Source organism: Scyliorhinus torazame, chromosome 30, assembly GCF_047496885.1.
Source record: "Scyliorhinus torazame isolate Kashiwa2021f chromosome 30, sScyTor2.1, whole genome shotgun sequence".
NCBI lineage: Eukaryota > Metazoa > Chordata > Chondrichthyes > Carcharhiniformes > Scyliorhinidae > Scyliorhinus > Scyliorhinus torazame.
This window is the reverse complement of record NC_092736.1, coordinates 29,636,045-29,649,330: the sequence shown is the minus strand read 5'-3', so window position 1 is coordinate 29,649,330 and position 13,286 is coordinate 29,636,045. Positions and strand designations below refer to the sequence as shown.

Below are 13,286 nucleotides of genomic sequence, written 5' to 3'. Positions count from 1 at the left end.
GGCAATTTAGCCTGGCCCTTTTTTAGTATTTGCTGACAGCAGATGGAACACCAGGAGCGGGTTGGAGGATCTGGGGAGCTAAGAGCCTTTTGATCAATTTGAAGAAAACTATCAGGACAGCAGAATATTTAGTGAAACCCGGAATGCCGTGGTCACCCGGCAGTTGCACCAGTGCTTAGCACGGCTTCCTCACTGCGCCAGGGTCCCAGGTTCGATTCCCGGCTTGGGTCACTGCCTGTGCGGAGTCTGCACCCCCTCCCCGTGTCTGCGTGGGTTTCCTCCGGGTGCTCCGGTTTCCTCCCACAGTCCAAAGATGTGCAGGTTAGGGTAGGGGGAGTGGGCCTAGATAGGGGGCTCTTTCAGAGGATCAGTGCAGAGCTGATGGGCCGAATGGCCTCCTTCTGCACTGTAGGGATTCTCTGGCTATCAGTTCCGAAAGGAGTCCTGATAATTTGCTGGAGAAACGCACAGTTTGGTGATACCGAGCTCCACAAAAGGGGAATGTTGGGTCACCTGACCCCTGGACCAATTGACCACCTGGATTGAAGTAATCATTCCCGAATCCCGGTCCTGGAGGGTGTGCGGCACTTTGGGAAGGGGGGAAGAGGGTGGTCTGCTGACCTATTCCGCCAGGCCGCTCACTGCTCGGGTGGAAATAATACCCCAAATGGTTTCAGGGAAGGATGGGGGCAAAGGAGATGTGGAAAGTAACAAAGTGACCCCCCCCCCCCCCTCCCCCTACAGCCTCTCAGCAATGGCCGCCCACGTGCCGCGCTCTCTCAATTCATTTCCGTGGCACCTGCTGCTGCCTCCAGTTTCTCCACACATCCTCTGTGAAACTTGCGGCTTTTCCTGTTTTCACAAAAGTGGCCCTTTGTTGGAAGTGCGACTTCGAACCAGTCTCTTTAAATAAGTCAATTGGAGAACTGGGCTTTCTCTACCTTCCAGAAATATTAGCACAGGCGTCAGAATCAGGAACTGAAAGAAACGGTCCCCAAGTCAAAACCTTTTTTGCGCATTTTACTCAACGTGGCTCCACCTGATCAGTATGGCCTTGTAACAGCTGTGTTGCAATCGTCTTATGCCGTGTAACACCGTGATATGGCATGTTACGGCGTGTTACAATCGCACCACGGAATATTACAGTGCGTTATGCTGTGTTACAGTGAAACGCCTGGCGCAGTGCAAATGGAATGTTGGCCTTTGTTTCAGAGGGGATAGAGGGAAGTCCTCCTGAAACAAGCATTAGTTAGGCCACACCTGGAATACTGTGAACAGTTTTGTTCCCCGTAGCTAAGGAAAGATACTCTGGCGTTGGAGGCAGTCCAGAGAAGGTTCACTCGGTTGATCCCGAGTATGGAGGGATTTTCTTATGAGGAGAGGTTGAGTAGGTCGGGTCTGTGCTCACGGGAGTTTAGAAGAATGAGAGACGGCCTTATTGAGACATGTCGGATTTTCGGGGGGGCTTGACAGGGTCGATGCTGAGAGGCTGTTTCCCCTTGTGGGAGAATCATAGACTTTACAGTGCCATTCAGCCCATCAAGTCTGCACTGGCCCTTGGAAAGAGCACCCCACCCAAGCCCACACCTCCACCCTATCCCCGTAACCCAGTAACCCCACCTAACCCTTTTGGACACTAAGAGCAATTTAGCGCGGCCAATCCACCTAACCTGCACGTCTTTGGACTGTGGGAGGAAACCGGAGCACCCGGAGGAAACCCACGCAGACATGGGGAGAACGTGCAGACTCCGCACAGACAGTGACCCAAGCCGGAATCGAACCTGGGACCCTGGAGCTGTGAAGTAACTGTGCTACCGTGCTGTCTAGGACCAGAGGGCAGAATCTCAGAGTAAGGAGGTCACCCATTTGAGACAGAGCTGGGGAGGAATTTCTTCTCTCAGCGGGTAGTGAACACTAAATCAAATTAAATTAAATTGAGGGATAAATCAAAGGGATCTGCTCCTTAAAGGGGCGCTGCCCAAATAGAAACAAAGAGCAAATGAAACACGAGAACATCAAATTATAATGTGATTAAGGGGGTCGATGAAACACCCCAGACCACTGGGCATGGAAGGCTGCCCATGGACCCGGCCGTGAATGAAGCCACGGACGAGGGGAAGACAGTCCAGTTGGACGATCCCCTCGTTCACCCACTGCCTGGACCTGTTTCGCCAGGAGCAGATTCACGAGGAGGTCCTCCGCCTTCCACCCCCAGTGTGCCTGGAGGCCAGGAGCACGGGACCAAAGTGCAAATAAAACTTTAATCAAAGGTTTGTTAAGCAACTAAAAAGCGGGTGCAGCCTAAAACATTTAACGTAGGCGCGGTCCACGGACTCCACAAGGCCGCAAAAAAGACAGGCAACTTGGGAGTCTGTGAACCGGTGCAAACGAGGGACCTCCAGCGGGGACCTCCGCTGCCGGACGGCCACAAGGCACGCCAAGTCCTGTTCTTGTACGGGCGAGGGCAAGGAGGTAAGAGGCGTGCAGCAGCCCTTACAGGGGGCATTTCCGCAGCCAGGGTTGTGGGCGTTCAAGCTCCCAAAGGAGGATTTTGGGGTTTGGGGCCAATGTGGAATTCCGTCCGAGCAGGGGTCCACTCAGACGGGAGTCCACAGCACACCTGTGCGCCCTCGTGAATGCCGTCTGGTCCGGGCACGATCGTTTAGAGGTCACGAGTGGCGTCGGCTGCGGGCTACCGCACGATGCGCCAATTCTGTGTTACGGCAAAACTTCCTCCCGTCAAGATGCAGAACATCACTGTTCTCCTCTCAGAACCCTTGCTCCCACAGCAGAATGTTTGGGCTATGAATGACAGAAAGAGAGTTACATGTATGTAGCAACTTTCGCATCTATTGATCAAATTTCACCAAAACCTTCTCCAAGGGATGAAGAAGGAAAACGTAGATTTTCGATGCAATTTTAGTGTCCTCGGGAGATCACGCCTACTGGATTCTTTTTGTAATGTTGTGACGGTAGCGCAATGGTTAGCACTGTTTGGTCATAGCGGCAGGGACCCAGGTTCGATTCCCGGCTTGGGTCACTGTGCGGAGTCTGCACGTTCTCCCCGTGTCTGCGTGGGTTTCCTCCGGGTGCTCCGGTTTTTTTCCCCACAAGCCCCGAAAGACGTGCTTGTTTGGGTGAATTGGACATTCTGAATTCTCCCTCTGTGTACCCGAACAGGCGCCGGAATGTGGCGACTAGGGGCTTTTCACAGAAACTTCATTGCAGTGTTAATGTAAGCCTACTTGTGACAATAAAGATTATTATAAATTAAAAGCACCACTCAACATGCCCACAAACAGCAGTGGAATAAAAGGCCATATGAAACCACTATTTTGTTTAACATAAAGAACTAAATAAACGAAATCAAATGAACTGAGGGACAAATTAAAGGGACAGTCCCTCAAAGGGAAACTACTTTAAAAGAAAAAGCAAATCAGAAATCTAGTCATTAAACCAAAATGTGAATAACGGGATCTGTAAGGCGCCCCAAACCCTGCGGTGCCCAACGTATGGAAGGTCTGGAGGATGCCCATGGATACCTCATGCTCCCTCCCCAGGGACACTTGGCCCCAAACGTAGCCACGGAAGAGGTTGTACCATCCCAACAAGATTGGAGGGTCGTGGGTGGGGCAGTCAGCAAACACTTGGAGTCATGCCCAATAGGACGGAAAAGGCACTAACGTAACGTTTGACAGTTGTTTAGGTGTGTAGTATGTGGCGTGGTGGGAAGATCTTCTGGTGCGGTGGGTAGCCTCTTGATAGCCAAGGATGGTGTGTTCATTATGTAGCCAAACGCATTGATTACCAGCCTGGAGGTTTTTTCCAATACACAGATTGAATGGCAATCAATAAATGCGAGACAGTTTCTTGGTTAGCCATACTACAGAAGACAACGGCAAACCATGGTCGTACTTTGCCAAGCGTAAGGATGGACCAGTCTTAGGGCCCGGTGGTGCAGGGGTTAACACTGCTGCCTCAAGGCGTCGAGGTCTCAGGTTCGATCCCGGCTCCGGGTCACTGTCCGTGTGGAGTTTGCACATTCTCCCCGTGTCTGCGTGGGTTTCACCCCCACAACCCAAAGATGTGCAGGGTAGGTGGATTGGGTACTCAAAACTTTTTTTAAAAATTTTAAATCACGGACGAGTCCAATGGAACTTCATAGCTGCATTGCCCTCTTAGAGCATGGCACCGAGAGGAGAAGAGGCCTCTGGAGCAAATCACTGTTCTCGTTACATTCTGGGGGTAGAGAAAGACCCTGTTGAGGGGTAACAGAAAATCAGAGTGCTGTGCTATTGGGGGGAGGTGGGGGAACATTTGAGAAAATCTCCTTGCAAGACCCTGAACAGTCATATTATTCTTGGGATGTTCCGGTGTTTCGTAGCCAATGGATTATTTTTGCAGGATGGTCTCCGTTCTGTTCTGTTCCATTTTTCTTCTTGACATCTTTTAATTGGGGCAAGGTTTGATTTGCGTTGTCTTTATTTTATCCCCTCCCCTCATTTTCATAGAAAGATAGACACCCTGCGGCGTAGAAGGAGGCCATTTGGCCCATCGAATCAGCACCGACCCTCTGAAAGAGCACCCTACCCAGGCTCACTTCCCCCACTCTATGGTCGTGACCCCACCTCACCTGCACATCTTTGGATTGTGGGAGGAAACCGGAGTACCCGGAGGAAACCCACGCAGACACGGGGAGGACGTGCAGACTCCGCGCAGACAGTGACCCAAGGCCGGAATCGAACACGGGTCCCTAGCGCTGTGAGGCAGCAGTGCTAACCACTGTGCTACCATGCCGCACCATTGTTTTCTGCCGATGTGCGTTGATGTTTGCATGTCTGTACGCCAATTCTCTGCCTCAAGCAATTTCAGAAGCACAGTGCTGAACTTTGCCTAAAAGAACTTGAAGTAGCTTTTTTTTAAAAAGGGGACATTCCTGGTGTAAGCTAGCCCTCACTGTGCAACACTGTCTCCCCGCACCACCCCCCCCCCCCCCAGACCGTCAAGATACATGGCAAACCATTGGAAAACGTGGAACACTTCTCATAGCGCGGGGGCCTCCCCTCCGTGTCGGCAGACAATGATGAAACTCAACATCACCTCCAGTGTGCCCGCGAGTTCCAGTTTGAGGATGAGTATTTGATGGCAAAGTCCTCAAATCTCGCACCAAGCTCGTGTTTTACAAGTGCTGCAGTACTATTTGCCGTCCTATCTGCGTCAGGAGACATGCAGCAGAGTCCGTTCACATCACCAGCAATACCTCCACAAAATCCTGCATATTCACTGGCAGGACAGGCACACCATTGTCCTGTCCCAGACCAACAGTCCCAGTATCGAGGCGCAGGTCACGGTTAATCAGCTACATTGGGCGGTGACGCATCGTCCACGTGCTTGACACAATACTCCCACTCCCAAAGCAAGCTCTGTTAAGCTTTGTCACGACAAGCGGTTGCCACGAGGGCAGGGGGGACTTCCTCGAAACGTTTCCAAAACGTCCTCAAAGCCTCCCTATAAAAAATGCATCGTCCCCACCGACCTGGGGGAATCTCTTGCTCGAGATGGCCCGAACCCGAGAAGGAGCACCCCGCAACGAGGGTGAACCGTTTTGAATGTCGCCGACAGGCCCAGATGGCGGCCAAGGTGCCAGTGGCCCAAACTCTCAGCACCCCACCCACCCTCACGCCGGAAACACTGCCTGCCCCACCTGTGGCCGAGTGTGTGGACCCAGGGCTGGACCTTTCAGTCCCCTCGGGGCTCACAAACCCCAGAGTGGGGGAAAGTCATCCGAGGGACCACCTAAGAAGACGAGGCAGAAACAGCAGTGCCAAGTGAGTTGAGATGAGGTGGAGGAAAGCGTCCTGCAGACGTGATGAAGCTTGTTTCCGAGCTGGAATGTTCCGAGGACAACTTTAAGTGAATTCGCCAACAGGATCAACTGAATTCTTATTCCGTCCAATGCTAAAATCTGACTGGGTGTGAAGCTGGTGCTATTATTATAATAATAATCTCTATTAGTGTCACAAGTAGGCTTACATTAACACTGCAATGATGTTCCTGTGAAAGGCCCCTAGTCGCCATATTCCGGCACCTGTTTGGGTACACAGAGGGAGAATTCAGACTGTCCAATTCACCTAACAAGCACGTCTTTGGGGACTTGTGGGAGGAAACTGGAGCACCCGGAGGAAACCCACGCAGACACGGGGAGAATTCCGCACAGGCAGACACCCAGGTTAAAATTGCCCCTCAAGATTGTTATGAGGACTCAATAGCTCATTCTTATAAAGTGTTACATTCTCTAACCCGATGTTGATTGGTTTCCGCTAACTGGTAAGAGGGAGCCTCTGGTGACATCTCCAGTTTGAAGGCCGCAGGTGATTAGTTTTTGTGCGCGTCGCAGTAAAATGTTTCCCGTTTTAACGAGCTGTGTCTTGCCCTGCAGACATCGTGATCACGAAGCAGCCGGAGTGTGCCTCAGTCCCAGCTGGGTGTCCTGTTACCCTTCACTGTGCTGCCATGGGACCTACCCCTCTGCACTACCAGTGGTTTGAAGGCCAGCAGGAGGTAAGCAGCATTGTTGGGCCGGTATACACTGGCCTGACTTTTAAGATTTGCATCTTGACTGAATCAAAGGACTCCCTCTTTTTTTTTGTGGCTGTGCTTCAAAGATGAAGCTCTCAGGGAAGGCACGGTGGCGCAGTGGTTAGCACTGCTGCCTCACGCCGACGAGGGCTCGGGTTCGATCCCAGCCCCCGGGTCACTGTCCGTGTGGAGTTTACCCATTCTCCCCGTGTTTGCGTGGGCCTCACCCCAACAGCCCAAAGATGTGCCGGGTAGGTGGATTGGCCACGCTAAATTGCCCCTTAATTGGGGAAAAAAGAATTGGATACTCTAAATTTATTTTAAAACTCTCATCGCTGCCTGGCGGAACAACCCATCTGTATCCCAAATCCAATCCTCACCGGGGTTTGGACATGCTCAGTCAGGGTTGTTATCCGAATGGGCCGTTATCCCAATATAAACTCCAATTTAATACAATCTGTATTGAAGGGGAATGTTGATGGGAACAATAATCCCCACCAAGTTAAAGTAGAATAGAGGAGAGTTTGTCTTTTTGTATCAAGCCGACACATCATCCTGACTTGGGAATATATCGTCCGTTCCCTCACCGTCGCTGGTTCAAAATCCTGGAACACCCTCCCTAACAGCACTGTGGGTGCACCTACACCACATGGGCTCCAGCGCCTCAAGAAGGCAGCTCACCACCACCATCAAGGGCAATAACATCTGGTCCAGCCACGTCGCCTGAACAAATTAGATAGAAAATATCCTCCAAAGGATATTGGAGGTTCACAGTCAATGAAGCGCTTTCTGCCTTCGAAGACTTGCGTTTTATAAAGTCCCGTTCGTAAGAACATAAGAACTAGGAGCAGGAGTAGGCCACCTGGCCCCTCGAGCCTGCTCCGCCATTCAATGAGATCATGGCTGATCTTTTGTGGACTCAGCTCCACTTTCCGGCCCGAACACCATAACCCTTAATCCCTTTATTCTTCAAAAAACTATCTATCTTTATCTTAAAAACATTTAATGAAGGAGCCTCTACTGCTTCACTGGGCAAGGAATTCCATAGAATCACAATCCTTTGGGTGAAGAAGTTCCTCCTAAACTCAGTCCTAAATCTACTTCCCCTTATTTTGAGGCTATGCCCCCTAGTTCTTCACCTGCCAGTGGAAACAACCTGCCCGCATCTATCCTATCTATTCCCTTCATAATTTTATAGGTTTCTATAAGATTCCCCCGCATCCTTCTAAACTCCAACGAGTACAGTCCCAGTCTACTCAAACTCTCCTCGTAATCCAACCCCTTGAGCTCTGGGATTAACCTAGTGATTCTCCTCTGCACTCCCTCCAGTGCCAGTACGTCCTTTCTCAAGTAAGGAGACCAAAACTGAACACACTACTCCAGGTGTGGCCTCACTAACACCCTATACAATTGCAGCATAACCTCCCTAGTCTTAAACTCCATCCCTCTAGCAATGAAGGACAAAATTCCATTTGCCTTCTTAATCACCTGTTGCACCTGTAAACCAACTTTTTGCGACTCGTGCACTAGCACACCCAGGTCTCTCTGCACAGCAGCATGTTTTAATATTTCATCATTTAAATAATAATCCCTTTTGCTGTTATTCCTACCAAAATGGATAACCTCACATTTGTCAACATTGTATTCCATCTGCCAGACCCTAGTCCATTCACTTAGCCATTCACTCCCTTAGCAATTCCCAAAAGCAGGTTACAGCCAATGAAGCTGAAAGGTGGGAAACGCCGCAGCCCCTCCGTGCACAGCAGGATCCCACATACAGTGTTGTAATAAAATGACAGGAGCTTTTATCATTTTGGGTGAAAATGGATGGATAATGTGAGCCAGGATACAGCCGGGGACTCTCTCCTCCCTCCCCCATTATTGCTTGAATAGTGGCGCAAGATCCTTTTATATTTAAGAGGGCAGACGGCTGCCAGGGTTTAATCCCTATCTCAGTCTATACAAAGCACTCTGCAATTTGAAACTTTTTTTTCTAAATCACAAACCATTAATCCATTCCTCCAAAGTTATTCTCTTTGCCGATTGTATGAATAGTTTAGCCAGTGTATGAGGTTGAAGTAAAGGCCTCTTGTCCACACACTGTGGAGATGCTCTTGGTAATTCTGATTAACTGTGATGGAGACTCTACAGCATCCCCAATGCCTGCAATCACAGTCAGTCAAAGACACCGGGCATTAATTCAGCAACTTCAAATGCCATCTAGGAGGCATTTGCATTGAATAGGCTCCTTGATCAATCGACAGGAACTCACTACCTTGGTTTTACTGCTGAGTCCCTCCGCAAGGGACATACACAGGGAAATAGATAAGCTGCAGCGCTGGGCTGAGAGGTGGCAAATGGAGTTTAATGCAGGAAAGTGTGAGGTGATTCATTTTGGAAGGAATAACAGGAAGACAGAGTACTGGGCTAATGGTAAGATTCTTGGCAGTGTGGATGAGCAGCGAGATCTCGGTGTCCATGTACATAGATCCCTGAAAGTTGCCACCCAGGTTGAGAGGGTTGTTAAGAAGGTGTACGGTTCTAGCGGGGAGGGGGGGGAGGAGAGGGGGGAGACAATAGGGTTGCTGCTGCACTGTCCGAGGGGGAACTGAAAATGGAAGAGATGGTCGGGGCGGGGGTTCCCCGTCTGGGGGACTGGGAGGCGCGGGCACCGGACTGGCCTGGGGCACGGGACTGGCCTAAGATAGGAGATCGCTAGTCGGCTGGGGGGGAGGGGGGGGTTGCCCCCCAGTCCGGCTGATCCCGTGGAATGTGAGAGGCTAAATGGGCCGGTTAAGAGGGCCCGAGTGTTCCCTAAAGGGACTGAAGGCAGACGTGGCCATGCTTAAGGAGACACATCTGAAGGTGGCTGATCAGGTCAGGTTAAGGACAGGTGTTCCATTCGGGGCTGGATGCAAAGAATAGAGGGGTGGCAATACTGGTGGGGAACTGGGTGTCGTTTGAGGCCAAGAACATAGTAGCGGACAATGGAGGCCGATACGTGATGGTGAGCGGTAGGTTGCAGAGGACGGAGGTGGTATTGGTGAATGTATACGCCCCGAACTGGGACGATGCTGGATTCATGAAACGGATGTTGGGGCGTATTCCAGACTTGGAGGTAGGGAGCTTGATAATGGGTGGGGATTTTAACACGGTGTTGGACCCAGCATTAGATTGTTCCAGATCTAGGACGGGGAAGAGGCCGGCTGCGGCCAAGGTGCTCGGGGTTTATGGATCAGATGGGGGGAGTAGATCCGTGGAGATTTGCCAGGCCTTTGGCCAGAGAATTTTCTTTTTTCTCCCACGTACATAAGGCCTACTCCCGGATAGATTTTTTTGTTCTGGGTAGGGCATTGATCCCGAAAGTGGCGGGAACGGAGTATTCGGCCATAGCCATTTCAGACCACGTCCCACACTGGGTGGAGCTGGATCTGGGGGAGGAGAGGGACCAACGCCCGTTGTGGCGGTAGGATGTGGGACTGCTGGCAGACGAGGAAGTGTGTGGGAGGATGCGGGGGTGCATCGAAAGGTACCTGGAGGCCAACGACAACGGGGAGGTGCAGGTGGGAGTAGTATAGGAGGCGCTGAAGGCAGTGGTCAGGGGAGAGTTAATCTCCATCGGGGCTCATAGGGTGAAGAGAGAGGGCAGGGAAAGGGAGAGGTTAGTGGGGGAGATTTTAAGGGTGGACAGGAGTTATGCAGAGGCTCCGGATGAGGGACTACTCAGGGAGAGATGAAGTCTCCAGACTGAGTTCGACTTGTTGACCACAGGGAAGGCAGAGGCACAGTGGAGGAAGGCACAGGGGGCAATATATGAATATGGGGAGAAGGCGAGTCATAGAACATAGAACATAGAACAATACAGCGCAGTACACAGGCCCTTCGGCCCACGATGTTGCACCGAAACAAAAGCCATCCAACCTACACTATGCCATTATCATCCATATGTTTATCCAATAAACTTTTAAATGCCCTCAATGTTGGCGAGTTCACCACTGTAGCAGGTAGGGCATTCCACGGCCTCACTACTCTTTGCGTAAAGAACCTACCTCTGACCTCTGTCCTATATCTATTACCCCTCAGTTTAAAGTTATGTCCCCTCGTGCCAGCCATATCCATCCGTGGGAGAAGGCTCTCACTGTCCACCCTATCCAACCCCCTGATCATTTTGTATGCCTCTATTAAGTCTCCTTTTAACCTTCTTCTCTCCAACGAAAACAACCTCAAGTCCATCAGCCTTTCCTCATAAGATTTTCCCTCCATACCAGGCAACATCCTGGTAAATCTCCTCTGCACCCGCTCCAAAGCCTCCACGTCCTTCCTATAATGCGGTGACCAGAACTGTACGCAATACTCCAAATGCGGCCGTACCAGAGTTCTGTACAGCTGCAACATGACCTCCCGACTCCGGAACTCAATCCCTCTACCAATAAAGGCCAACACTCCATAGGCCTTCTTCACAACCCTATCAACCTGGGTGGCAACTTTCAGGGATCTATGTACATGGACACCTAGATCCCTCTGCTCATCCACACTTTCAAGAACTTTTCCATTAGCCAAATATTCCACATTCCTGTTTTTCCTTCCAAAGTGAATCACCTCACACTTCTCTACATTAAACTCCATTTGCCACCTCTCGGCCCAGCTCTGCAGCTTATCTATATCCCTCTGTAATCTGCTACATCCTTCCACACTATCGACAACACCACCGACTTTAGTATCGTCTGCAAATTTACTCACCCACCCTTCTGCGCCTTCCTCTAGGTCATTGATAAAAATGACAAACAGCAACGGCCCCAGAACAGATCCTTGTGGTACTCCACTTGTGACTGTACTCCATTCTGAACATTTCCCATCAACCACCACCCTCTGTCTTCTTTCAGCTAGCCAATTTCTGATCCACACATCTAAATCACCCTCAATCCCCAGCCTCCGTATTTTTTGCAATAGCCTACCGCGGGGAACCTTATCAAACGCTTTGCTGAAATCCATATACACCACATCAACTGCTCTACCCTCGTCTACCTGTTCAGTCACCTTATCAAAGAACTCAATAAGGTTTGTGAGGCATGACCTACCCTTCACAAAGCCATGCTGACTATCCCTGATCATATTATTCCTATCTAGATGATTATAAATCTTGTCTCTTATAATCCCCTCCAAGACTTTACCCACTACAGACGTGAGGCTCACCGGCCTATAGTTGCCGGGGTTGTCTCTGCTCCCCTTTTTGAACAAAGGGACCACATTTGCTGTCCTCCAGTCCTCTGGCACTATTCCTGTAGCCAATGATGACATAAAAATCAAAGCCAAAGGTCCAGCAATCTCTTCCCTGGCCTCCCATAGAATCCTAGGATAAATCCCATCAGGTCCCGGGGACTTATCTATTTTCAGCCTGTCCAGAATTGCCAACACCTCTTCCCTACGTACCTCAATGCCATCTATTCTATTAGCCTGGGGCTCAGCATTCTCCTCCACAACATTATCTTTTTCCTGAGTGAATACTGACGAAAAATATTCATTTAGTATCTCGCCTATCTCTTCAGACTCCACGCACAATTTCCCATCCCTGTCCTTGACTGGTCCTACTCTTTCCCTAGTCATTCGCTTATTCCTGACATACCTATAGAAAGCTTTTGGGTTTTCCTTGATCCTTCCTGCCAAATACTTCTCATGTCCCCTCCTTGCTCGTCTTAGCTCTCTCTTTAGATCCTTCCTCGCTACCTTGTAACTATCCATCGCCCCAACCGAAACTTCACACTTCATCTTCACATAGGCCTCCTTCTTCCTCTTAACAAGAGATTCCACTTCCTTGGTAAACCACGGTTCCCTCGCTCGACGCCTTCCTCCCCGTCTGACCGGTACATACTTATCAAGAACACGCAGTAGCTGATCCTTGAACAAGCCCCACTTATCCAGTGTGCCCAACACTTGCAGCCTACTTCTCCACCTTATGTCGGATGCTGGCACATCAGCTCCGTAAGAGGATGGCAGCGAGGGAAATAGGTGGAGTCAAAGATGGCAGGGGAACTACGGTGCGGAGTGCGGTGAAAGTGAATGAGGCATTCAAGGCCTTTTACGAGGAGCTGTACAGGTCCCAGCCCCCAGGGGGAAAAGAGGGAATGCAACGATTCTTGGACCAACTGAGGTTCCCGAGGGTGGAAGAGCAGGAGGTGGCTGGTTTGGGGGCGCCAATTGGGGTGGAGGAGCTGGTTAAAGGACTGGGGAGCATGCAGGCAGGGAAGGCCCCGGGGCCGGATGGGTTCCAGGTGGAGTTCTATAGGAAGTATGTAGACCTGTTAGCCCCGTTGCTGGTAAGGACCTTCAATGAAGCAAGGAAGGGGGGGACCCTGCCCCCGACAATGTCGGAGGCGACTATCTCTTTGATCTTGAAGCGGGATAAGGACCCACTGCAATGCGGGTCGTATAGACCGATCTCGCTCCTCATCGTAGATGCTAAGTTGCTGGTAAAAATGTTGGCTTTAAAGGATTGAGGACTGTGTCCCGGGGGTGATTCACGAGGACCAGACGGGATTCGTAAAGGGTAGGCAGCTAAACGCCAATGTGCGAAGCACTTGTAAAACACGAGCTTGGTGCGAGATTTGAGGACTTTGCCATCAAATACTCATCCTCAAACTGGAACTCGCGGGCACACTGGAGGTGATGTTGAGTTTCATCATTGTCTGCCGACACGGAGGGGAGGCTCC

General features: G+C 50.6%; 1 protein-coding gene across 3 annotated transcripts in view; it reads left to right on the top strand.

Annotated features, from left to right (window-relative positions):
• The window catches only part of malt3 (MALT paracaspase 3), a 178,608-nt gene that overhangs the window by 29,529 nt on the left and 135,793 nt on the right, over positions 1 to 13,286 (top strand). For 2 of the 3 annotated variants that reach the window (XM_072493082.1, XM_072493081.1), the window contains exon 2: positions 6,440 to 6,561. In XM_072493082.1, coding sequence (XP_072349183.1) covers positions 6,440 to 6,561 — 122 coding nt within the window. Of the gene's footprint in view, positions 1 to 6,439; positions 6,562 to 13,286 lie in introns of those variants that run through there. The other variant, XM_072493083.1, reaches the window with a different exon arrangement.